This window comes from Chrysochloris asiatica, unplaced genomic scaffold (assembly GCF_000296735.1).
Source record: "Chrysochloris asiatica unplaced genomic scaffold, ChrAsi1.0 scaffold00390, whole genome shotgun sequence".
In the NCBI taxonomy this organism is placed as follows: Eukaryota; Metazoa; Chordata; class Mammalia; order Afrosoricida; family Chrysochloridae; genus Chrysochloris; species Chrysochloris asiatica.
Genome location: NW_006408908.1, coordinates 1,752,166 through 1,779,001, shown reverse-complemented (window position 1 = coordinate 1,779,001; position 26,836 = coordinate 1,752,166). Strand labels below are relative to the sequence as shown.

General features: G+C 39.2%; 1 protein-coding gene across 1 annotated transcript in view; it reads left to right on the top strand.

The window, feature by feature from the left end:
• SPEF2 (sperm flagellar 2) overlaps nt 1-26,836 on the top strand; it is a 366,767-nt gene that overhangs the window by 138,547 nt on the left and 201,384 nt on the right. The window contains 2 exon segments of the mRNA XM_006876554.1: nt 10,315-10,418; nt 20,096-20,352. Of these exon segments, the coding sequence (XP_006876616.1) occupies nt 10,315-10,418; nt 20,096-20,352 (361 nt within the window).

The window sequence follows — 26,836 nt, the reverse complement described above, 5'->3', positions numbered from 1 at the left end:
CGAAGTTTGGCCATCCTGGCCTTTAAGTAGCACACTGGCTGCACTTCTTCCAAAATGGATCTATTGGTTCTTTTGGTAGCCCGTGGCACTTTCAATATTCTCCTCCAACACCATAACTCTAAGGCATGAATTCTTCTGTGGTCTTTCTTATTCACTGTGCAGCTTTCGCATGCATATGAGGTTATTGAAAACACCATGGCTTGGGTCAGGTGCACCTTAGTCCTCAAGCTGACATCCTTGTAGGTGTATGAGTATTATTCTATCACAGACATCATTAAATATCAAGATGGATCTTGAAATTCTCTTTTTGATAATGAATGTGAAGCCATTACTCTACAATCTGTCATTCCCAGCATAGTAAACCATAAAATCATCAAATTCAAAATGACTGATACCCATGCATTTCAATTCACTAATATCTAGGATATCAATCCTTCTGTGTTCCATTTCATTTTTGACAACTTTTAATGTTCTTAGACTCATAATTTGTATATTCCATATTTCTTTTATAATTAATGGATGTTTGCAACTGTTCTCATTTTGAATTGTGCCCCACCAGCAAGTGATGGTCCCCAAAGCTTTACTTCATCAACATTACTAAGCTCAACTCTGCTCTGTTACCCTATTTTGACAGCAACCACGCCTCCCATGTCACTCTATACTTCACATCTTCGTTCGATAATCCATTGCAATGGCCACACAGAACTTATAACAAGACTTATGATTATGACGTTTCTTAGGGAAGTGAACAGAGTACAATTCAGTATCAAAACACACTCAGGACACAGTAGTTCTCCAGTCAGAAATGATGCTGCCATATTACAGGCATGACTCACACTTACCTTTGGCCTCTAAGTCATGTGGCCCTTTGACCTTTGCCTCAGTTCATAGACCTAGAGCCTGCAGCTGCTCCTCCTCTCCATGCCACCACCTCTGCCATCACCTCTGCCTTCACCATTTTTCTAGGTAGAGATCTCACACCCTACTCATCATGCTCTTCCTTATTGATGGTGCTAGGATCATCCATTTCTGTTTCTGAGATGGCTCCTTTTAAGTCTAGCTAGACAGCAAAACTAACCAATCCCAGTCTTAGAGTCCCGTATACCTCATTTCATGGCCCCACCCAGTTGCTTGGTGGGAATTAAGATAACTTTGGATAGAAAAGTCATCAAGTAAATCCAAGGTACCACAGCATGTTACAAACTAGTATGTGCCATGTTGTAGTGTTAAGAGCTGTTGAGTCTGCTCTGAATTGTAGTAACTTTGTATAGGCTTCCCAAGGAATGGCTGGTGAGTTTGAACCACTGATCCTTGCAATTCAAACTGACCTTGTGGTCCAGTGCTTTTCCTATGGTGCTACACCAGAATTCCATAAAATGTGCCTTGAGGAAAGAAAAAGTACAGTAAAGGGAATTACATGGGCTCTGGGGACAGGGAGGCTTCCTTGAGATATAAGCAGATTGAAAGAAGTAAAGGAATCATCTAACTAATTTGGATAAAATATCCCAGGCAACCCTGTGTGGCATTGTGGGTTAATGTGCCAGACTGCAAAGTCATTTGAACTGCAAGGATGGCAGTTCAGTGTCATCAGTCGCTCCTCGGAAGCCCTATATAGGGTCGCTATGGGTCAGAACTAACTCGACAGTACTTAACAAAAACAACATCCCAGGCAGCAAGACAATGTGAAGAATGGCCACTGAAGCAGAAAGGTGCCTGGCCAGTAGGATGGGACAGTAGTAATAGATGAAGGTAGTGAGACAAGGAAGAAGAAGAATCAGGCCTGGAAGGCCCTATAGTCAATGATTGTTGTTGTTGTAAGGTGCCATCGAATCAATACCCTATGCATAACAGAATGAAACAGTGCCCAGTCCTGTACCAACCTCACAATATTTGCTACGATTGAGCCCATTGCTGCTGCCACTGTGCCAGTCCATTTCATTTGGGGGTTTCCTCTTTTTTTTCCCACATTCCACTTTACCAAACATTATATCCTCCCCCAGGGACTGGTATGTCCTAATAATGTGTCTGAATTATGAGAGATGAAATCTGGCCATTCTGGCTTCAAGGAGCATTCTGACTGTATTTCTTTCAACACAGATCTGTTTGTTCTTTTGGCAATTCATGGTACTTATAATATTCTCCTCCAGCACCATAACTCAAATGCATCAATTCTTCTACGATTTTCCCTATTCACTGTCCAACTTTCACATGCATATGAGGTTATTGAAAATACCATGGCTTGGGTCAGGCTCACCTTAGTCCTCAAGCTGACATCTTTGCTCTTCAACACTTTAAACAGGTCTTGTGCAACAGATTTGCCTAATTCAATACATTGTTTGATTTCTTGACTGCTGCTTCCATGAATGTTGATGGTTGATCTGAGCCAGTCAATGACTAGGACATTGGATTTTATTTAAATGGGTGACTTTACTATAGGATTTGCGGAGAGATAGACGTCAAATGATAGATCAGGAGATTAAGAATGGGCTTTAGATCAGTTCATGTTCTAGTGACGTGGAGTAGCATGTATCAGACTAGCCTTCCTATATAGAACAATTATAACTGCTGGATAGAATATAAAAGCTAATTATTTGAAGGACAAACACTGACAAAAATTGTATGGAATTCTAAAATTGACAGAAGAGAACTTCACTAGGTGACATGCATGGCAGTCCAGGTTTATCCCTGAGGACATATCCCTGTATGCATGGCATGGGACTGCTAGAACTCTAGTACAAGGCCTCAACACTTGTAGTTTAAGGTATCAGAAGAAGAAGTTTGAGAATTACAGAGCTGTTGGAAATTATGGAAAAGAGAGCCATAGAACAAGAGCTTTAAAATCTGCACACAAATTTTCTTTCAATAGTTTGTGAATCCTGTAATTATATTAAATGGCCAGAATCGTCACAAGAGCAGATAACCATTTTCTGTCCAAACATTTGGAATATGACTTTTAAATTAGCTACCATGTCTTAAACTGCGTTCTCTACAGGATCAAAACCAGTGAAATTAGCATATAAATATGAGGGTGTTCAAAAAGTCCATGGAAAAATGGAATTAAAATGTACTGGTATTTTTACAACTTTTGGATATAACCTCCTATAGACAGATTTATATCGAAGAAATGGCTCATACAATCGTGGAGGCAGGGAAGTCCCCAAACCTTGGGTCAGTGTCAGGCTGAAGGTTTCTTCTGACTCATGTGGTACCAGGGGCTGACAAACCCAAAATCTGCAGGCTGCTGCTTTGTGGGTTGCTGGCACTGGCAAATAGAAAATCTGAGGTTGGTTACATAATATCTGCCAAACCGTGGTGTAGTTACGCTGGCACATAACCTTAATCACATCAGTCCACCGTTTGTAAACTTGACACCTGTATTTTTTTATTGTTAGGGGTTGTTGAATCGGTTCCTATTCATAGCAATGTTATACATAAGCAAATGTAACACTGCCAAGACCTACATAATCATGCAGTTGTTGCTATGTTTGAACCCATTTTTGCTGCCACTCTGTCATTCCATCTCATTGGGAGTCCTCCTCTTAGTTTAGGACCATCTATTTTTCCAAGCATGAGCTCCTTCTCCAGTAACTAATCCCTCCTGACAACATGCCCAGAGTATAATAGGCAAAGTCTTGGCAGTCTCACTACTGAAGAGCATTCTGGTTACACTTCTTCCAAGACAGATTTGCTTGTTCTTCTGGAAATCCATGGTACTTTCAATATTCTCTGCCAATGCCATAATTCAATTGCATCTATTTTTCTTTAATCTTCCTTATTCATTGTTCAACTTTCACATGCATATGCAGTGATTGAAAATAACATTGCCTGGGTCAGGGGCACTTTAGTCCTCAAACTGATATCTGTGCTTTTTTTTTTTTTTTTTTAACACTTTGAAGAGGTCTTTTGTAGCAGATTTGCCTAATGTGATATGTCATTTGTCTTTTTGACTGCTGTTTATATGTGCATTGATTGTTGTTGTTGTTATGTGCCATGGAGTTGGTTCCGACTCATAGAGACCCTGTACAGGGTTTCTGAGGCTATAAATCTTTATGGGAGCAGAAAGCCTCATCTTTCTCCCACGGAATAGCTGGTAGTTTCGAACTACTGACCTTGTGGTTTACAGCCCAATTCGTAACCACTATGCTACTGACCCAAGCCATGGTATTTTCAATAACATCATTTGCATGCAAAAGCTGGACAATGAATAAGGAAGTCCATAGAAGAATTGATGGTTTTGAGTTATGGTGTTGGAGGAGAATATTGAAAGTGCCATGGGCTGCCAAAAGAACCAATAGATCCATTTTGGAAGAAGTGTAGCCAGAGTGCTCCTTGGAGGCCAAGATGGCCAAACTTCGTCTCTCATACTTGGGACATATTGTCAGGAGGGACCAGTCCCTGGAGAAGGGTATTATGTTTGGTAAGGTGTGGGGGTCAGAGAAAAAGAGGAAGACCCCCAATAAGATGGATTGGCCAAGTGGCAGCATCGATGGACTCAAGTATAGCAATAGTAGTGAGGTTGGCCCAGGATAGGGCAGTGTTTAGTTCTGCTGTGCATAAGGTCGCTATGGGTCGGTACCGACTTGATGACACCTAACAACAACAAACACTACCAGAGCTCCTTGAAATCTTGATAAATGAAATATTTTCTCCATTTATCATATTATTTATTGGTCCAGTTGTGAGGATTTTTGTTTACCTTATATTGAGGTATGACTCATACTGAAGACTGTAGTATGTGATCTTTATCAGTAAGTATTTCAAGTTCTCTTTGCTTCCAGCCTGCAAGATTGTGTCAACTTTATTATCATAGGTTGTTAATGAGTCTTTCTCCATTCCTGATGTCACATTCTTCTTCATATAATCCACCTTCTTGGATTATTTGGTCATTTTACAGATTGAATAAATATGGTGAAAGGACACAATCCTGGTGCACAACTTTCCTGATTTTAAACCAGTCATTGTCCTCTTGTTCTGTTTGAACAACTGCCTCTTGGTTTACAGGGTCTTCATGAGCACAGTTAAGTGCTCTGGAATATTTGTTCTTCTGAACCCATAGTTTGTTATGATCCATATGTAACCCCCAAAATGCTTTTGTTGGTGTCAGATAGTTCTTGGCTGAAAGTAGAGCATACCAGAAAGATGTTTACTTATGCTTTATTGATCACAAAAAGGCATTTGACTGTCTGTCACCTGAATATATCTCCTTAAACTATATATAATCTCTAAATAAAGACAATTTTGAAGTCATACTTGAGTCTAACATGAGACAACTAAGGTATAGGGCTAAAAACATGAAAGGCCTGTTTACATCCTATATTTTATAATAAGTAATTGATTAAGACCTTAATTTGGCTCTGCAGTGGTTAAGCACTCAGTTGCTAACTGAAAGGTCAGTGGTTTGAACCCAATTACAGCCTTGGAAAGTAGATGGGGCAGGTTCTACTCTTCCTTATAGGGTCAACATTAGTTAGAATCAACACAGGACAATTGGGGTTGGTTCTTTTGATGTCATAGAATAAAGAGGGGGAATATATTTATACACATATAATCCCATATGGGTAGTGCAGAGGTTCCATAGGATAAGCACTGGACTATGAACCACAAGGTCAGCAGCTCAAGCCCACCAGCTACTCCATGGGAGAAAGATGAGGTTTTCTGCTTCCACAAAGATTTACAAGCCTCTGAAACTCTATACAGGGACACTATGAGTCAGAGCCTACTCGACAACACTTAATAGCAACAAAAATCATTATATGCATATATAAGATTAAAAAAAAAAAAAAAAAAAAGCCCTTGAACCACTGCCAAGGAGTCCATTCCAACTCATAGTAACTCTATATAAGGTTTCCAAACTATAAATTTTTGTGGAAGTAGACAGAGTCATCTTGCTACCACAGAGCAACTCATCAGTTTGAACTGCTGACTTTATAGTCTACAGCACAACCAGGCCTTTTTATAATACCGCCTATGTGTTCATGTATTTATGTAGATAGACACTTGGTGTGGTGCTATAGGATAAGCACTGGGCTTCTAACCACAAGGTCAGTGGTTCCAGTTCACCTTGGAAACCCTATTCAGGGTCACTGTGACTTGGAACTGACTTAATATGCCTTTAATCACAAGGCATGGTAGCATTTAAAGATGTCCAATGACATCCTCTTTATTCCAGACATACTCTTCTCTACCTCTGTAATAAAATCAGTGTGAATCCCTCTTAATAATCAGGGCAGTCATTATGGTAACTAACATTCTTTGCCGGTTGATCTAGAGGCAAGAGGATCCCAAATTGGCCAGGTGGCATTCATAATTTCTAGTTAAATGGAACCTGTGTTGTGTTGACTGGAGGAAGCATTCCTTCCTTTGGCCTAAACCCACTAGATTAACACAGCATAGGATCATGGGGACAAGAAGCAAAAGTGTTGTCAGTAGGTTATCAGAGTTCATAGTGAAAGATTACCTGCCCATTGGTACCTCTTGATTCCTATACCCATGAATCCTGGCTATGGGAGAAATTGCCCCATTTATTTGGTGCTGGTTTGGAACACAGACAGCCTCTTTGAGAACACTGACCCAACCCTACACGGCCACTTAGCTAATGCCAAGATATTCCTCATTCCACGTCCTCATCTGAATCCCGCTTGAACCTCTGGCAGTTCCTTGTCAACGTACTGTTACAGTCATTTTTTAATTCTCTTTAGCAAAATTTTACTTGCATGTGATATTAATGATATTGTCCAATAATTTCCAAATTCCATTGGGTCACCTCTCTCTGGAATGGGCACAAATATGGATCTCTTCCAATTAATTGGCCAGGTAGCTGTTTTTTAAATTTCTTGGAACAGATGAGTGAGTGCCTCCAGTGCAGCATCAGTTTGTTGAAAGACTTCAGTTTGTAGTCCATCAATTCCTGGAGCCTTGTTCTTTGCCAAAGCCTACAGTGCATCTTGATCTTCTTCTTTCAGAACTATGGGTGCTTGATCATAGCTACATTGTTGAACATTGGCCATATCTTTGTAATCCAACGACTAAGTGTATTCCTTCCATCTTGGATGCTTTCTGCATCATTCAATATTTTGTCCATGTTTATTTTAGTCAGTTCCAACTCATAGTGACTCTGTACAGGTTTTCTGAGGAGCAGCTGGTGGGTTTGAACTGACAAACTTGTAGTTTGCAGTGTATTGCTGGTCCTACAGCGATGAACCAAGAGTCCATTTTGCCCGTTGAATCCTTCACTATCGCAAGTCAAGGCTTGTGTTATTTATTTAATTTTTATTTATTTATTTATTTTCATTGAGCTTGAGAATGCTGAGCTAGTCCATCCCTTTTGTTTTTCTAATTCCAGGTCTCTGAGCATTTCATTACAATACTTAACTTTGTCTTCTCAAGCTGATCTTTGAAATTTTCTGTTCAGCTCTTTTACCTCCTTTTAACATATAAATATCATACTATTAAGTCTAGAGTCATTGATACTTCTTCTTTAGTAGATCCAATCAGCGTAATGTCATCAATGCAACTGACCACTATGACATCTTGTGAAAGGGAAAGCCAGTCAAGATTCCTATGGAATAAACTATGACATAGGACTGGAGAGTGTGTATACCTTGAGGTAGGACAGTGAGGTCTATTGTGGGCCTTACCAGCTGAAGGCAAAGTACTTCTGCTGATCCTTTAAAACTGGAATCAAGGAAAAGGCATTGACTAGATCAAAAACTACATACCAGGTACCAAATGTATTAATTATCTCTAGCAATGAACCACATCTGGAACAGCAGTTTCAATTGGTGTCACCATCTGGTTAAGTTTATGATAATCTACTGTCATTCTTAAAGGTCAAATAATTGAGTTGAATGGGGATGTGGTGGGGATCACCACACCTGTACACTGCAAGCCCTTCATGGTGGCACTAATCTCTGCAGTCCTTCCAGGAATTCATTATTGCTTTTGATTTACTGTTTTCCTTGGTAGAGGTAGTTCTGTTACAGCATTTCCTCCCAGCTTTTCCTACCATAATAATCCTCATTCCATGTGTCGTTTATTCAATGTGTGGGTTCTGCTTGTTGCTGAGTATGTATGTTTCAATTATGCATTCTCGAACTGGGGAAATCACTATAGGATGGATGCACAGACCCACAGACCCACTGTGAAATGGATCTGAGCTAGGCTCCCTTAAAAACATGATCCCTGTATGCCCCTACTTTGACTGGTGGGCCACAGTGGTATTTTGTGTCTCCTGGAATGAATGTCAGTTCAATCAGTGTCCTGCAATCCCCCAAGAGTCTGGTTATTTCTTTCTACCCTGCTGAACAGTCCCTCTGATAAAAGCCCGTAGATCCCCGTGGGAAAGGCTTGAAGAAAGGTTAACTATAAATTTTTGGCATTGTAGTGGGGGTCCTTCCTCAAGGGAATCTAGATTGCTTTCATTCCAGGGCTTATTGGTTTGTAAAATGGCTCAAGTCTGGGACTTGATTGAAGGACCATGGCTCTCTATTCTGGCTTTCAGTTAGTCTGCTATTCACTTCCTGTAGAATGCTTCTACTTGCACACATCAAGTAAATATCTAGTAGATTTCCCAGGTATTTGACTATGAGGGACACACCCTGACTAAGTAGCCAGCACCATATGCCCATCCAAACAGACTATTCTGATTATTGTTTGGATTCTGCTGTCCATTACTATAACCACTTGATCCCTACTATTCAAGAGTCCATTCAGCCCCATTGTAGTAAGGTGTCTTAATTCAGTTGGGGCAGTTCCCACAGGCAAGTCTGACTTACATTAAATAACAATCATAGATGTTTTCAACAATTATGAGGCTCCCTTTACAATTTTGCTAGTCACCATTTTGGTGAAAGTTATATCCTCAGGGCATTTCATAGATGGGTCTGTGGACTCAACCTGATGAACCAACTTTAACATTTTTCTTGTACAATATACCAAAGCAGTTCTAGCACTTTAACTTAATTTATTGTCAGCTACCATTTAATTTATACTTAATTTATACTTCAATGAACCATCCAAATAGACTATTGGATCTTTTTCTAATCTTTAGACAACCTGAAACATTGAATGAAGAATTTGTGGTTAGTGGGCCCAACAAAAAGAAGTATATTTACAGGTCTTGAAGCAAAAAAATGGGTGGTGGGAGTGGATACAGGGACATTCAACACTATCTCACAAGAGTGAGGCATATGCCTCAGGCGATGCCCTATATTAAGTGATATATTAGGTGATAGCTCAGACGAAGACTCTTCAGACTCAACTGGGTTTAATCTCATCAAAATGGAGATGGACGGTATCATAGTTTTACTTTGGAGGGTAGCTTAGCAAAGAAGATTGAAATAATCTCTTCACATGGGAGTAAGCAGGCTGATTTTGTTGGAAGGAGTTTTCCAATAGAATTTACCTACCAATATGTTCCCTATCTCAAGTTTCAGGATCCCATTTCTTCTCAATCATTGTCCTCACTTTAATCTTAGACACCATTTGAGGTTAAGAGTTCAAGTAATACTGGAATTCAGCTGCTCTTATAATAAGATTCTGGGTTTGGTTTTTGGCAATATCAGTTCTATTACTATAAGAAATAAGGCTGTCTTTCAGGCAACATTTAGGTCTTTTATGTGAAGCTTAACCTGTTTCGTTCTGTTGTGTATAGGATTGCTATGAGTCGATACCGACTCGGTGGAACATAACAACAACTGGTGACTCTGAAATTTTGAGCTCATCCTTTGCTGTGACCACTTTGTCTAGAAATCACTCAGAGCCTTGCCTCTCCACAAATATTTGATTCAGTGGCAATATTTTGCCTATTTCTATCACCACCTCATGTCATAGATTAGCAGTGCCTTCTCTACTACTGGATATAGACTTCAGAACCAATTTATCAAATTCATCCTTGACATTTTGCTCCTCTATAACCATTCTCAGTATTAAATGTCTTATGCTGGGTTCTCTAGGGAGCAAAACCAACGATCGCATGTATAAACAGGCACAAGGAGATTTGTTTCAAAGGAGTGGCCCATGCAGTTGTGGAGACTGGCAAATCCTAAATCAGTGGGTTAGTGGCAGCCTGGAGGCTCCTCATGACTCAAATAGTAACAGGGACTGACAAACCCAAAATCTGTAGGTCAGGTAGCAGACTAGTGGCTTATGGGGTTGCTGGAGCTGATGAATCCCAAACCTGCCAGTCAGTCGGTTAACTGCTTGCATTAGATCATACATTGGAGGAGGATTATATAGTACCTGCCAAACCACTGAGATGACCTAGCCAAGTTGACACATACCCTGCACCTTACCAATAATTGTTTCTTTTCACAGCTCACAGCGCGTGCTCAGCTAGGTGCACAATCAGAACAGTTGTTGAAGAAAGGAATGAGCATTCCTGACATGTTGCTAGTGAGCATCATGGTTAATGCTATCAAGTATGTATCACATTTTTTTTTCTTTTTGGTTTCTATTTAACATATCCTTTATCACACTGTGGTGCCTTGAGTTTCTTTCATATAGCTTTTCTATCCAAAGTCTTCTTAATTCTCACCAAGTGAATGGATGTTGTTGGTGTTGTTAAGTGCCATCGCGTCAATTCTGACTCACAGTGACCCTGTACAAGGTTTCTGAGCAGTGGTTTGGTGAGTTTGAACTGCCAACCTTATGGTTCAAACCAACCTTGTGGTCCAGTGCTGTCTTACAGCATCACACAACCATGCAAATAAAGTATGCAGGACTCTAAAGCTGGTATTGGTTCGTTTTACCCTCCAGCTAAGTTTGCAAGAAGCCATCTCAGAAGTAGAGATAGAAGATCCCAGGACCATCAGGAAGGAAAAGTATGAATGAAGTATGATATCCCTACCTAGAGAAATAGCTTTGGCAGAGGTGATAGCAGTAGCGATAGAAGAAGCAGTGGCATATAAAGACAGAGAAGCTTTGGGCTCTAGACCCATGGACTGAGTAAAGCTGAGTTCCTACAGGAAGGAGACTGGCTGGAAGAATACCCCTTTGGGCATTCACAGTTGGCTAAAAGAGCTTTGTAACACTTGCCTGAGCAGAGCAGAGGCCAAGGGGCCACAAAGTTGGAGGCCAAAGGGCTACATAGTTGGAGGCCAGACACAAGAATGAGGTATGCCTGCAGTATGGCATACAAGAGTGTTTCTTGACAGGAGAGCTGCTGTATCCTGAGCTTTATAAATTCTGAATTGTACCTGGTTCACTTCTTTAATAAACCTCATAATCATGAATGTTGTTATGAGTTCAATGTGGACATTGCAATGATTATCAAACCCAGATGTAAAACAGAGAGTGCTGTGGGAGGTATGGTTGGTGTCAGAATAGGACAAAGAAGGCTGGAGAGTGGAAGCATGTCTGACCTCTGCTTCATAGGAATTGCCTTGGACTGATTTTGAGTTTGACTCACTTTCTCCCTTGTGAAGCCAGGGCAAGTTCAGACATGATCCTTACATGGTTTTCGCACAAACAGAGGTGGAAAAGATAATAAAAGATATTTTTATTTTAAACATCTAATAGATAATATGCATTTATATACCATGCAACAAGGTAAAGAAATATTTTGTGATGTGTGTGTCTGTATTTCATTACCACCCTGCACCACTTTGTTGTTGTTGTTGTGTGCCGTGGAGTCAGTTCTGACTCATAGCGACCCTACACAGGGTTTCCGAGGCTATAAATCTTTACAGGAGCAGACCGCCTCATCTTTCTCCCGCAGAACCACTGATAGTTTCGAACTGCTGACCTTGCGGCTCGCAGCCCGACTCGTAACCACTACGCTACCAGAGGTCCACATGGTCAGGTTTCAAGAAGTGGGAACCAACTGGTTGAACCCAGGAATGTGAAGGCTGAACTTTTAGATATAGGCAGTGATAGGACACAAGGCAATGACAAAGCGGAGTATGTACAAGCAAGGAATAACATATATGATAGTATTTCTTGTTGTTGTTAAGTGTCATTGAGTCATTCTGACTCATGGTGATACTGTATAGGGTTTCCAAGGAGTGCTGCTAAGTTTGAACTGCCATACTTGTCATTCAAATGGACCTTGTACTGTATACTATAGCACCAGACCAGGGCTCTTTAGGTGACTTGAAATAAAGGATAAAGTAAAAGAAAAAAACAAATGCTATCATTATGTAAAGGAGCTTTGGTAGCGTAGTGGTTATGAATGGGGCTGTGAACCGCAAGGTCAGTAGTTCAAAACTACCAGCTGTTCCATGAGAGAAAGATGAGGCTTTCTGCTCCTGTAAATATTTACAGCCTTGGAAACCCTGTACAGGGTCGCTATGGGTCGGAACCGACTTGATAGCACTTAACAACAACAACAACATCATTATGTAATTTCCTCATCTCTCCCTTGTAATACAGAACTCGAGTTATGAGAGAAGAGAGAAATTTTTAAAAGCCATAAAGACTATGTTGATCATTGTAATACAGAGATGAGGCTGAGAGGGATGGGAAAAAATAATCGAAAGACTATTGTGGAGGAGTTTAAGAAAATTTCTTGTGGATAAGGAAATAGAACTGAAATAGCTAGTATACATGGGAAATGTTAAGGCTGAGAGAAATGAGTAAGGAGGGTTTTAAAGACCATGCTACATTGTAGAAAACATTAATGTTTTCTTAAGAGACTGCATTAAAGATTTAAGATGTTTCTCAATGACGATGTCTATCTTGCACTGATTGCTCTTGAAATGCAATGCTGCAGAAATCAGGTCACAAGACTGCTGCCCTTCGAGTTGGAAGGGACTTTATTCTAAGACTCATAATATAATATTTCTCAGACTGGTGATGGTGGTGGTTGTGGTATACCGTCGAATTGATTCTGACTATAGGGTATCAGAAGCTATAAATTTTTACAGGAGCAGAAAGCCTCATCTTTCTCCCATATAGTGCCTGGTGGATTCAAATTTCTGATCTCCTGGTTAGCCACCCATTGGGTAACTCATTACGCTACCAGAGTTCCTTTCAGACTGGTATAAAGATTGTTTTAAGCATGAGACTCCATGTTCAAAGAAAAGTATATATTAAAAGCATCATATAGGATGTAGAGCTTTCATTTCATAGGAGGTATAATGTCAAGAACTTCATTATGAGAATGCCATTTCCCTCCTCATTTCCCTGGAAGCACCTCCTGAGGCTTTTCATCAGTTTGAAAGCCTTTGATCTAATTCAGCCCATTCCCTTTTCAGTGAGGAAATGTTGACACAAGGCAGCTCAGTGAAATGCTCTGAGTTACATCTAGTTACTGCATGAACAGAGCCTAAGTGTTCCACCTCCCAGTGGAACTGCCCCTGAAATGGCATCGGAGGCCATGGGCAATGGACGAGGTCATCCAGACCTGGCCATGTACTCAAGGAAAATGTTTTCATTATAGGCCAACAAATCAAAAAATTCATTCTATTCAGAATGCATTACTAAGCTCTGGTTTAATCCAAAGGCAAAAATTCCAATTTTATGTCATTTATATGGCCTGAGGATTAATGCACTGGACTTTAAAGTAAGTTTGAACTGCAAGTTTGGTGGTTGTACATAGAATTGCTCCTCAGAAACCCTGTACAGGGTCGCTATGAGTTGTAACTGACCCGATGGCACTTAACAACAACAAGGGGATAGAAGAGTAAACTTGTGCCCCTTTCACGAGTTTTCAAGTTGGTAAAACAACTGGCACCCTTTGGAGGCCAAGAGCAAGAGCCTGTCTGGAAATAACATAATCACAGCATATACTCATCTGTCAGTTTGTCATAGTCTGGTGGATTTCATGTTGCTGTGATTCTGGAAGCTCTGTCACCAGTATTTTAAATACAAGCAGGGTTACCCAAGATGGACAGGATCCAAAATCACCAGTAGTGATTAGAATGCAAATTCTAATCACCAGTAATTATCAATCCCTCTTAATCATATGTTTGATCAATTTTGAACTGAAGAACTTGGTAGAATTCTTCAATTTTGTCATCACTGCCTTTAGACTGAGGAAGAGCTTTGTCCTCAAAGTAGAGTTGACCATGATGACATGAATGGAGTAAAGCATGTGGGAGTAAAGCCCTCAGGATCTTCATTTTCTGATGGGGCACAACTCAAAATGAAGAGAAACAGTTGTAAACATCCATTAATAATCAGAACATGGAATGAACGAAGTACAAATCTAGGAAAATTAGAAATTGGCTAAAATGATGTGAAATGCATAAACGTCATTATCTTAGGCATTAGTAAGCTGAAATGGACTGGTATAGGCAATTTTGAATCTGACAACCATATGCTTTACTATGCCAGGAATGACAAATTAAAGAGGAATGGTGTTGCATTCATTGTCAAAAAGAACATATCCAGATCAGTCATGAGGTAAAATGCTGTCTGTGATAGGATAATATACATGTGCCTATGGGGAAGACCAGTTAATACCACTATTATTCAACTGTATGCACCAAACACTAAAGCCAATGAGGATGAAATAGGAGAATTCTACCAACTTCTTCAATCTGAAATTGATCAAACATGCAATCAAGATGTATGGATCATTACTAGTTTTATAATGCAAAGGTTGGGAGCAAAGAGGAAGGATCAATAGTTGGAAAATATGGCCTTGGTGATAGAAATGATGTTGGAGATAGCATGATAGAATTCTGCAAAATCAATGATATGTTTATTTCAAATACCTTCTTTAGACAACTTTGTTGTTGTTGTTGTTAAGTACTGTAGAGTCAGTTCCAACTCATAGTGACCCTGTACAGGGTTTCTGAGGCTGTAAATCGTTATGGGAGCAGAAAGCCTCATCTTTCTCCCACAGAACAGCTGGTAGTTTCGAACTGCTGACCTTGTGGTTCGCAGCCTGATTTGTAACCACTACGCTACAAGAGATGACTATACACGTGGACCTCACCAGATGGAATACATAGATATCAAATTGACTACTTCTATGCAAAAACTCCATATCATCCATCAAAACAAAGCCAGGGGCAGATTGTTCACATGCAAATTCAAACTGATGTTGAAGAATATGAAAACAAGTCCATGACAACCAAAATATGACCTTGAATATATCCCACCTGAATTCAGAGATCATCTGAAGAACAGAATCGATACAGTAAACACTAACGTATGAAGACCAGAAGAGCTATGAATGACATCAAGAACATCATACATGAAAAAAGCAAAAACTCATTAAGAAGACAAGAAAAAAGGAAAAGGTCAAAATGTATGTCAGGAGAGACACTGAAACTTGCTTTCTAGCATAGAAATGCTAAAACAAATGGAAGAAATGAGGAGGCACAAGAGCTGAACAGAAAATTTCAAAGGTCAGCTCTAGAAGACAAAGTCAAATACAATATGAAAACAAAATGTGCAAAGATCTGGAGTCAGAAAACCAAAAAGGAAGAACACGATCAGCATTTCTCAATTTGGGAAAACTGAAAATTCAAGTCTTGAATTTCATTATTGAAGGAATCTCTTTGCAAATTATTGAATGATGCAGAAAACATCAAAGAAGATGGAAGGAATACACAGAATCACTGTACCGAAAGGAAAGGGTTGATGTTCAACCATTTCAAGAGGTAGCATATGATCAAGAGCCAATGACATTGAAGGAGGAAGTCCAAGGTACATTGAAGGAATTGGCAAAGAACAAGGCACCAGGCATTGATGGAATAAAAATTGAAATCTTTCAAGAAAGTGAGGTAGCACAGGAGGCACTCACTCATCTATGCCAAGAAATTTGGAAGACAACTATCTGGCTGATTGGAAGAGATCCATATTTGTGCCCATTCCAAAGAGAGATGACCCAATGGATGTGACCCAATGAATGCGGAAATCATTGGACGATATTTTGATATCCCATGCCAGTAAAGTTTCACTAAAGGTAATACAGAATCAGCTGCAAGCATACATTGACAGAGAACTTTAAGAGGTTCAAGCCAAATTCAGAAGAGACTGTAGAAGGAGGGATATCATTGCTGATGTCTGATGGATCTTGGCTGAAAGCAGAGAATATCAGAAAGATGTTTACTTGTCCTTTATTGACTATGCAAAGGCTTTCGATTGTGTGTGTCATGACAAGCTATGGACAACATTACGAAGTATGAGTATTCCGGAACACTTAATTGTGCTCATGAGGAATCTGTGCCTGGACCAAGAGGCAGTTGTTCCAACAGAACATGGGAACACTGAATGGTTTAAAATTAAGAAAGGTGTATGACAGCGTTGTATTCTTTCACCATGCTTAATCAACCTATACGCTATGCAAATAATCTGAGAAACTGGGTTTTATGAAGAGAAACATGGCATCAGGATTGGAGGAAGACTCATTAACAACCTGCGATTTGCAGATGATACAACCTTGCTTGCTGAAAGTGAAGAGGATTTCATCATTTACTGATGAAGATCAAAGAGCACAGCCTTCGCTATGGATTGCATCTCAATATAAAGAAAACAAAATTCCTCACCACTGGACCATAAACAACATTCTTATCAATGGATAAAAGAATGAAGTTGTCAAGGACTTCATTCTTCTTGGATCAACTATCAACATGCATGGAAACAGTAGTCTGAAAACAAACAACATATTGCATTAGGCAAATCTCAAGAACTTTTTAAAGTGTTGAAGAGCAAAGATGTCAGTTTGAGGAATAAGGTGTGCCTAATACAAGCCATGGTATTTTCAATAACCTCATATGCATTCGAAAGCTGGACAGTGAATAAGGAAGATCATAGAAGAATTGATGCTTTTGAGTTATGGTGTTGGAGGATAATATTGAAAATGCTATGGCCTGCCAAAAGAACCAACAGATCTGTGCTGGACGAAGTGCAGCCAGAATGCTCCTTGGAGACCAAGATGGCCAAACTTCGTCTCTCATACTTAGGGCATATTGTCAGGAAGGTACACTTGCTGGAGAAGAATATTATGTTTGGTAAAATGGAAGTCAGAGAAAAAAAGGAAGACCCTCAGCGACATGGATTGGCAATGTGGCAGCATCAATGAGGTCAAGCATAGCAGCAATTGTGAGGTTGGCCCAGAATCTGGCAGTGTTTCGTTCTGTTGTGCATAGGGTCGCTATGAGTCAGCACCAACTCGATGGTACCTAACAACAACTGCAGAATGCAAAGGCTGGGAATAAAGAGGGAGGATCGGTCATTGGAAAATATGGCCTTGGCGATAGAAACAATGCTGGAGATCACATGATATAATTTTGCAATACCATTGTCTTCATTGCACACACTTTTTTAAACAACAAAGGATGATTATACACATGGAACTCACCAGATGTAATATATAGAAATCAAATTGACTACATCTGTGGAAAGAGATGGTAGAAAAACTCCATACCATCAGCCAAAACAAGGCCAGGGACAGACTGTGGAACAGACCATCAATTACTCATATGCAAGTTCAGGCTGAAACAGAAGAAAATTAATACAAGTACACAAGAACCAAAATATGATTTTGAACATATCCCACCCGAATTTAGAGATCATCTGAAGAACTGATTTGATGCATTAGACACTAAAGACCAAAGACCAGTAGAGTTGTAAAACTTGCTCTCTAGCATAGAGATGCTAAAGCAAATTGAAGAGATGAGGTGAAGAGCTAAATAGAAAATTTCAAAGAGCATCTCATGAAGATACAGTCAAATATTATAACAAAGTGTGCAAAGACCTGGAGTTAGAAAACCAAAAGGGAAGAAAAAGCTCAGCAATTCTCAAGCTGAAGGAAATGAAGAAAAAATTCAAGCCTTGACCTGAAATATTAAAGGATTCTATGGGCAAAATATTGAATGATGCAGAGAGTATTAAAACAAGATGGATGGTATACAAAGAGTCACCGTATCAAAAAATGGTCGAAGTTCAACCATTTCAAGAGGACTAACTGTGCTTGACCCAAGTTATGGTATTTTCAATAATCTCATATGCATGTGAAAGTTGGACAATGAATAAGAAAGACCATAGAATAATTGATGCATTTGAGATATGGTGTTAGAAGAGAATATTAAAAGTACCATGGACTGCCAAAAGAACAAACACATAAATAAAAAGCTTCTTGGAAGCCAGACTTAATCTCTCATACTTCAGACATATCATCAGGAGGGACCATTCCCTGGTAAAGTGGAGGGTTGAAGAAAAGAGTAAGATCCCATAGAGATGGATTGGTACAGTGGCACCAGCAATTGCTCAAAAAGAGCAATGAGTGTGAGGTTGGCACATTACTGGGCCATGTTTCGTTCTGTTGGCTCCTAATAACAACAAATCAAAAATAATAACTTTTGTAGCAGTTCTATTCTATAGTAGAGATAAAGATCCCAGATTTATATATATTCTATAGAGACACTTTCAGTAAGCCTGAAACAGGACAAACACAGCAAACTTAATCATCCAGATGCGGGAAACCATCTGTATGCTTACAAATGGAGTTTCCCAATTCACAGCCATGGTTTTCCTATGTACTAGTGAAGCATTGTAGAATAAGCACTGGCCTGTAAGGTCAGTTTGAATCTCAACTTCAGCAATTCAAACTCACCAGTCCCTCCTCGGAAGGAAAGCAATGATTGTGAAATTGACACAGAACCATGCAGTGCTTCCTTCTGTTGTGCATAATGGTGCTATGAGTGGGTACCAACTCGATGGTGCATAACAACAGCAGCAGCATTGGTTCTGGATTTGCTACATGATGATTGGAGTATGACTCATGATCATGAAGTCCAGAGTTATAGCCACTAGGACTCAAACCTTTAACTTAAATTAGATTTGTTGTTTTGGGCAAATCATTAAGGTCAGGAACAGGCAACTTCCACTAGTTCTTTTGTAATCCTGAGGCCAAAACTGCCCCTCCCTGGCCTTTCCCTGGACTTATGGAAGCATAGACACATTGATGGTTTAATGGTCAACAAGGGAAGTAACATCAAGAATTCAAGGGGCATTCTGAACTTCTTTCAAATCTCAAAATGACAGTTGGAATTCCAGTTAGAAACCATAGTCTCCACCAACCAAGTGCTTTAGGGTTTAAACTTTAATGTAGAGGACATGGTGCTGAGTGCACGTGTCCAGGGGGTAATACTCTCCCTTAGCAATTTTTAGCCTAATGGAGAGAAAATTCACTAGAATTTTTATGTCAAGACATCTGAAGTGAGAGTCAGAGAAGTTCATAACAGGCTGGGTGGGCTGGGGAGGAGAACTCTCTAAGCCTGCAGTGTGAATAGCCACCCTGTGCTTCCAGGCACTCTTCTGGGGTTGGTTTATTTGTTTGTTTTAATGTTTTATTGTGAATTATGTGATCGTTTACATGGGAGAACATTAGTTATACATTCATCCTATCATATATTGTCTCATTGCCATGGTTACAATCCCCTCCATGCATCATCAACCAACCAAAGGCTATACACTACAAACCTGCCTCCCCGATCATCAGCACACAGCCCCTCTCCCTCTCTGTGTCTAAAGTCCCTAAGTGCTCCATCTCTCCACGTCATTGCCTCTGCCTCCATCTCAGGCATCACTGCTTCTCTGGGTAGGGTCCCGCTCTCTGCTCTTCTCCCTTGATGGTCCCAGGGACCTCTGCTCCTAAGCTGAAAAGTTAATCACTCACCCTGCTGGGTTTTTAAAAGGTACAATCTCAGTTCATCCTCACAGCTCTACCCTGTGAAGTATGTTATGATATCCCATTGGATAGATGAAGAAACTGAGGTTCAAAGGAGGAAAAGCTTATGGACAAAATCTAGAAGTATAGGAATGGGAAGACCAAATAGTTCAAAGTTATGGCCAGTTGGTCTTAATGTTGTTGTTGTTAAGTGTCATTGAGTTAATTCTGACTCATAAGAACCCAGTGTAGGGTTTCCAAGGTTTGAACTGCCTACCTTGTGGTTCACAGTCCAGGGCTGATCCTATTCTGCCACAGTATGTTAAAATTGAAATGGATTTGGTGAGCAGCAAGAACCCACTGAAGAATTTAAACAAGGGAGTGGCTGTGGTTCATGAGTAAACTTAATCTGTAAAGTAATACAATTCATGCAATAAGTTACTGTGGAATTGAAAGATATGGATGAGATTCTTTGTATTATTGTGGCAAAAGTACTTCTGTCTATGCTGAGTCTGTTCTGTTTCAATTTAGTCAGGTACCTGTAGATCAAGGCTGGATCCTGGATGGTTTTCCAATGACATTAAACCAAGCAAAGCTTCTTGAGGAAGCTCTGACAGGATACAACAAAGAACAAATGGACTTGGAAGCAAAGAGAACACAAATATCCACATTGGCTGTTGATCCTACAGTTTCCAAAGAAGTACCTATTCCCCCTTCAGCACTTGATTTTGCCATGTTGTTAGACATTTCAGATACTTCTACACTGAGGCGGATAAACAGCATCATGGGTAAGCCGAATACTCTTATTTTCATTACACTTTTAGATCTAGTTGAAGACTGTTATTTGGCTGAGTCAGTAAACATTCACATTCTTAAAAGTCAGCAGTAAAGAATCCCTCTTTGCCTCTTAAAGAATCATCTTACTGAGCACAATTCTACAATTCTATCCTGTTTGTTCTTGTTATTTTGTTGTTGTTGTAAATATACACAGCAAAACATGCACCAATTCAACAATTTCTGCTTGTGTAGTTCAGTGACATATATTTCTGCTCTCATCTTTATTATTTCCTTTTTTCTGTTGACTGTAGGTTTACTTTGCTGGTCTGTTTCTAGTTGTTGGAGATGTTGTGCTGATCTTTCTTCTTTATAGATTTGTGCATTTATTGAAATAAACTGTCCTCTCAGCACTTCTTTTGCCATGTCCCAAAGATTATGGTATGTTGTGTTTTTATTCTCATTTGTTTCTAGGAGATTTGTGAATTCATGTTTTATTTTTCTACTACCCAGTCACTGTACATCATGGTGTTATTCAGTTTCCATGTATTTGACTTTATTTCCTTGGTCTTCCTAGTGTTGATTTCTAATTTTATAGTATTGTGGTCTGAGAAAATGCTTTGTAATATTTTGATGCTTGTCAATTTTTTGGAGGCATATTTTATGGCCTAACACATGGTCTATTCTTGAGAATGTTCCATGTGTACTGCAAACGAATGTGTATTGTGCTGTTGTTGGGTTGAGTGTTCTGTACACATCTATGAGGGTCTAGTTGGCTGATTGTGTTGTTTAATTCCTCTGTGTTTGTCAAGTTTCTTTCTGGTTGTTCTATCCATTTTTGAAAGTGGTATATTAAAATCGCCCACTAGTATTGTAGATTTGTCTATTTCTTTCTTCAAATCTATTAGAGTTTGCTTTATATACTTTGATGTTAGGGAAATTTTCTGCCAGCAACTCTTCAATTATTTTTTCTGTGGACTTGTGTCATTCTTCCTGTTCCGGAATGCCAATAATTCTTAAGTTTTTCCTCTTCATGTTGTCCAATATGAATCTTAGACCTTTTTCAGACTTTTTTATCCTTTTTTTCTGCTTGCTCTTCTATCTTAGTAGTATTGAGAGATTTGTCTTCCAGATCAGTAGTTCTGGCTTCCATCTCTTCAGTTCTACTCCTTTGCCCTTTCAGTGTATTGTCCATTTCTGGTATTCTATTATTAATAATTTGGACCTCTTTCTGTAGTTTTTGAATTGTTTCTAATGCTGTATCTTAATTGATTATTCCTGTAGCACTTTTCTGACTTCTTCCTTATTTTTCTCAACTCTTTTGTAAAGTGTTTTGATACATTTCATGATCATATTTCGGAACTCCTTCTCAGGCATTTCCAAAGCCTGCCCTCCTTCTGATATGGAGTATAGGTCTACCTCCAGATCATTTGTCTCAGGCACTTTATCCTGGACATGTCCAGAGATGATCATCTGTTTCTTGAGCATATTCAGTAGTTAGCTGTGACCTTAACACTTAGATGACTGTATGTTGTTATTTTATTATGCTTTCTGATTGCCTCCAGGTAGATGTGATCAGGATATGTGCTTCCCTTTTCACTCATCTTATTGCTCAACTCAGATTAACTGTCGCAGGTGTTGGCTGCCTACCTGGTGTATGGCAGCTGATATTGGTCCCTACCTAGATGGAGGGATTTTATAGGGTGTGATTTTAGCTTGACTGTATGACCGCAATTGCTGTCTCTTCTTGGGTAATGTAGGGAGAGAAAGAGCCCTGTAAAGGTAAAGAGCGGACCAAAAAACAAAACAGCAACAGCAAAAGTACAGATTAGATATTGTAGTCTATAATTGCAGAAAAAAGAAAAAGAGGGGAAAAAAATTTTTTGTAGCCAAATATGAGTATGACTTTAATGTCCCTCTGTCAGCTTCTTGACTTCAAGACCACCTAAGAAATTTCAATATGCCACTGCTGGTTGTTATGACATAACTTAGGATTTCATTTTCAGCCTTTTTCCTTTTAATCTGTGTCTCTCCCACTCCCCAACCCCCATTCAGGCCTTTTTCCTAGTGATAAACAGTTCAGGGCCGGCTGTGCCATTTTGTGTTGCCGTGTGGTTTTTCAGTGGGACTTTTCCCTTGAAATTCTGAGCAGATCTGTACACATGTGTAATAGAACCCTTGGGGATGGGGGGGTGAGTGTCCACTCACTCAGGCATCCCCTCTAGTCACCAGAATGGAGGTGTGCAGACAGCAAGAGACCAATAAACAATTTAAAAAGAAAGAAAGAATGTCTATACCTTTATCTCTGATCAGCTCTGATCCCCCACCCCTACCCCCTGCCCATGCTCCATGTCACCCAAGATGGCTGCTCAGGAAGCCACTGAGACTGTTAGATTCCCAAAAGCACTAGATTTCTTGCTTCTACTACAAATTCAACTGCTGTAAGTCTTCAAACTTTCTAAATATTACTTTATATGTAGTTCAGAGTTATGGGACCATCCCCTGAACCTGCTTCTTCCTGAATTCTGTGTTATCACTGCACTTCTCCCTGATCTGCCATCAAACCTCTCCTTCCATCTATGCTATTTTGATTTACATTGTTCAGCACTGCAGGCCAAACCTGGATTGGCAGAGAATTTTGCACCAAATGTTTCAATTCATAGCGACGCTAGGTACTTCAAAGCAAAACATTGCCAGCATCCTGAGTCATTCTCACAATTGTTGCTATATTTTATCCCATTATTTGGCCACTGTGTTAATCTACTGTTACTGTGGTTGTTAAATGCTGTTGCATCATTTCTGACTCATAGCAACCCTGTGTGCAACATAAAGAAACATCTCCTGGTCCTGGGCCATCCTCACAATTGCTGTTACACTTGAGCCGATTGTTGTTGCCACTGTTCCAATCAATCTCTTCTTCTGTGTCCCTCCACTTTACCCCAAATGATGTCCATCTCCATGGACTGGTCCCTCCTGATAATATGTCTGAAATATGAAAGACGAAATCTGGTCATCCTGGTTTCTAAGGAGCATTCTGGTTGTTCTTTAAACAAGTCTTCCTCTTTTTCCCTGAGTCTCTACTTTACCAAGTTTGATGTTTTTCTCCAGGGACTGTTCCCTCCTGATAACATGCCAAAAGTACATGAAATGAAATCTCACCCTCCTCATTTCTAAGGAGCATTCTGGCTGTTCTTGTAATTATTCCAGGACATACTTGTTCATTCTCTGCAAATCCAGTGTATAATCAATATTCTTTACTAACATCGTACTTCAAAGACATCAATTTTCCTTCTTCAGTCTTTATTTATTATCCATGATCTGTATGCATATGAGGCAATTGAAAATACCATGACTTGGGTCAGGAGCACTTTAGTTCTCAAAAGGACATCTTTGCTCTTGAACACTTTAGTCTTTTTTATCAGATATACTCAAGGCAATGCATTCAATTTTTTCACTGCTACATCTATGATGTCTATGGATAGTTTTTCATTTGTTAACAGATTCACTTCAGCATTCCTTATTGTTACTGTTTCTATTATCCAGATTCTCATTTGAGCTTTTTGTAACATCTTACTGATTCCTTATTAACTGAAGAGCTAAGCAACACCTTTAATGTATTCATTTATGTATAAGGGATTCATGATTTTACCTTTAAAAATGAAATTATCGTTTTTAAAATGACAGCATTATTTTATTATTTCTGTTACTATTGCTAATAGTAATACAAAAACAGCAAGAGCTCAGAAAGACATAAGGGATCATTTAGTCCAACCCTTTACTTAAAGATGAGGATTTAAAGCATGAACACTTGATCTTGTGAAGGGCATACTCATCTGTATTTTGAGTTTTTGTAATTTTGAGATCTTCCTTTCATTTTTTTTCAAATAGAATGACAAAATCACTAGATATTATGTAAGCTGTTGAACCCAGTTGGTTCAACTAGATGCTATCAATCAAATCACAAAGGAGGACTTTATTTATCTCCAAACAAGGAGGCAACAATGCTGACACTGCTGATGATTCTGCTTATTCAGTCAATCTCCCCACACCTGCTCAGGTTATACCTGAGGGTTGGCTGAGAACACTGTCAATCTGTGGCCATCTGGTAGCAGAACAGGGCCTTGAATGTCAAGACTAATTTGACTTTAAGTGGCTATGACAAGTTAGTATAAACTGTGGGTATGAGGTTCCTTGAAAATGGTTGTTAGAACCTTCAAAGGGCCTCAAAGGTAGGTTGCCCTACTTGGGACTCTGTATAAAGAATTGTACAGCATGATTCACAAATGGAAGGAAATAAATTCACAACGTATTTTAGGAAATCTAACTCAATCCAGTTTGAGTTCTCTCAAATATCTATCAAAATTACATGAGGAATGATTCTGGCAAATGTGATAAAGCTGATGTTATCATCTAAACAAATGTTGGAACAAATACATAAGCACTCATCTGCTAATCAAAGGGTTGATGTTATAAAACACATGCAGCAAATCCACCTGAGAAATTCCTAGTAGTCTGCTTCCATAAAGATTGTTGTTGTGATTGTTAGGTGCTGTGGTTCCAACTCATAGCAACTTTATACACAACAGACAAAACACTGCCCAACCCAGCACCATCCTCACATTTGTTGTTAAGCTTGAGCCCACTACTGCTGCCACTGTGCCAATCCATCTCATTGAGGGTCTTCCTCTTTTTGGCTAATCCTCTACTTTACCAAGCATGATGTCTTTTTTCAGGGATTGGTCCCTCCTGATAATATGTCTAAACTATGAGAGACAAAGTCTTTCCATCTTGGATTCTAAGGAGCACTCTAATTGTATTTCTTCTGACACAGATTTGTTTGTTCTTCTGGCAGTCCATATTCTAATATTTCCTGCAACACCTTAACTTAAATGCATTAATTCTTCTACTATCTTCCTTATTCACTGCCAAACTTTCATATGCACATGAGGCTATTAAAATACCATGGCTTACATTTTAGGCCACAAAACAAATCTACATAAATTTACAAATTCAAAATACTACAAAGCATCTTCTTAGACCACAATGCTATCAAATTAGAAATTAACAATAGGAAGACCAAGGAAACCAAGTCAAATACATGAAAACTGAATAACACCCTGCTGAAAAGTGACTGGGTAGGAGAAGAAATGAAACATGAATTCGCAAAGTTTCTAGAAATAAATGAGAATGAAAACACAACATACCAAAATCTTTGGGACAAGGTGAAAGCGGTGCTGAGAGGACAATTTATTGCAATAAATGCACACATCCAAGAAGAAGAAAGAACTAAAATTAACACATTAACACAGCATCTACAACAATTAGAAACAGACCAACAGGGGAACCCACAGCCACCAAAAGAAAAGACATAATAAAGATTAGAGCAGAAATAAATTAGAAAGAAAACAGAAAAACTGTAGAAACAATCAACAGGACAAGAAGCTGGTTCTTTGAAAGAATTAAAATATCACAGCTTGTGATAGGCCAACATTAGTCCTCAAATTGAAGTTTTTGCTCTTGAACATTTTAAACAGGTCTTGAAGAGCAGATTTGCCAGTGACGTACATCATTTGATTTCTTGACTGCTGCTTTCATGAGTGTTGATAGTGGAACCAAGCAAAATGAAGTACTTAACAACTTCAATCTTTTCTCCATTTATGATTATATTATTTATTGTTCCAGTGGTGAGGATTTTTGTTGCAGTGCAAACCATAGGGAAGGCTACTGTAGTGTTTGATCTTCATCAGTAAGTACTTTAAAGCCTCTTCCCTTTCAGCAAGTAAGGTTGTATTGTCTGTATATCATTGTTTGTTAATGAGTCTTCCTCAAATCCTGATGCCACATTCTTCTTCATATAACCCAGCTTCTCAGATTATTTGCTAAACACATAGATTTAATATGCATGGTAAAATAATAAAACCGTGATGCACAGCTTTCCTAATTTTGAGTCATTCGGTGTTTCCTTGTTCTGTTCAAGCAACTGCCTCTTGGTCTATGAACAAGTTCCTTGTGAGCACAATGAAGTATTCTAGAATATTCATTCTCAGAAAAGTTGTCCCTAGCTTGTCATGATCTACACAGTTGAAAGCCTTTGCAGAGTCAATAAAGCAAAGGTAGACAGCTTTCTGGTATTCTTTGCTTTCAGTCAAGATCCATGTGACATCAGCAATGATATGCCTCTTTCCACGTCCTTGTCTGAATCCAGCTTGAACTTCTGGCAGTCCCCATGAATGTAGTGTAGCAGTCTTTTTAAATTATCTTTAGCAAAATTTTACTTGCATGTGATATTGATATTGTTCATTGATTTCCACATTCCATTAGATCATCTCTCTTTGGAAAGGGCAGAAATATGGATCTCTACCAATCAGCTAAGCAAATGGAAATATTGAAGAGGTCCAAGAGCTGAACAGAAAACTTCAAAGATCAGCTCGAGAAGAAAAGCCAAATACTATAATAAAATATGCAAAGATTTAGAGTTAGAAAACCAAAAGGGAAGAA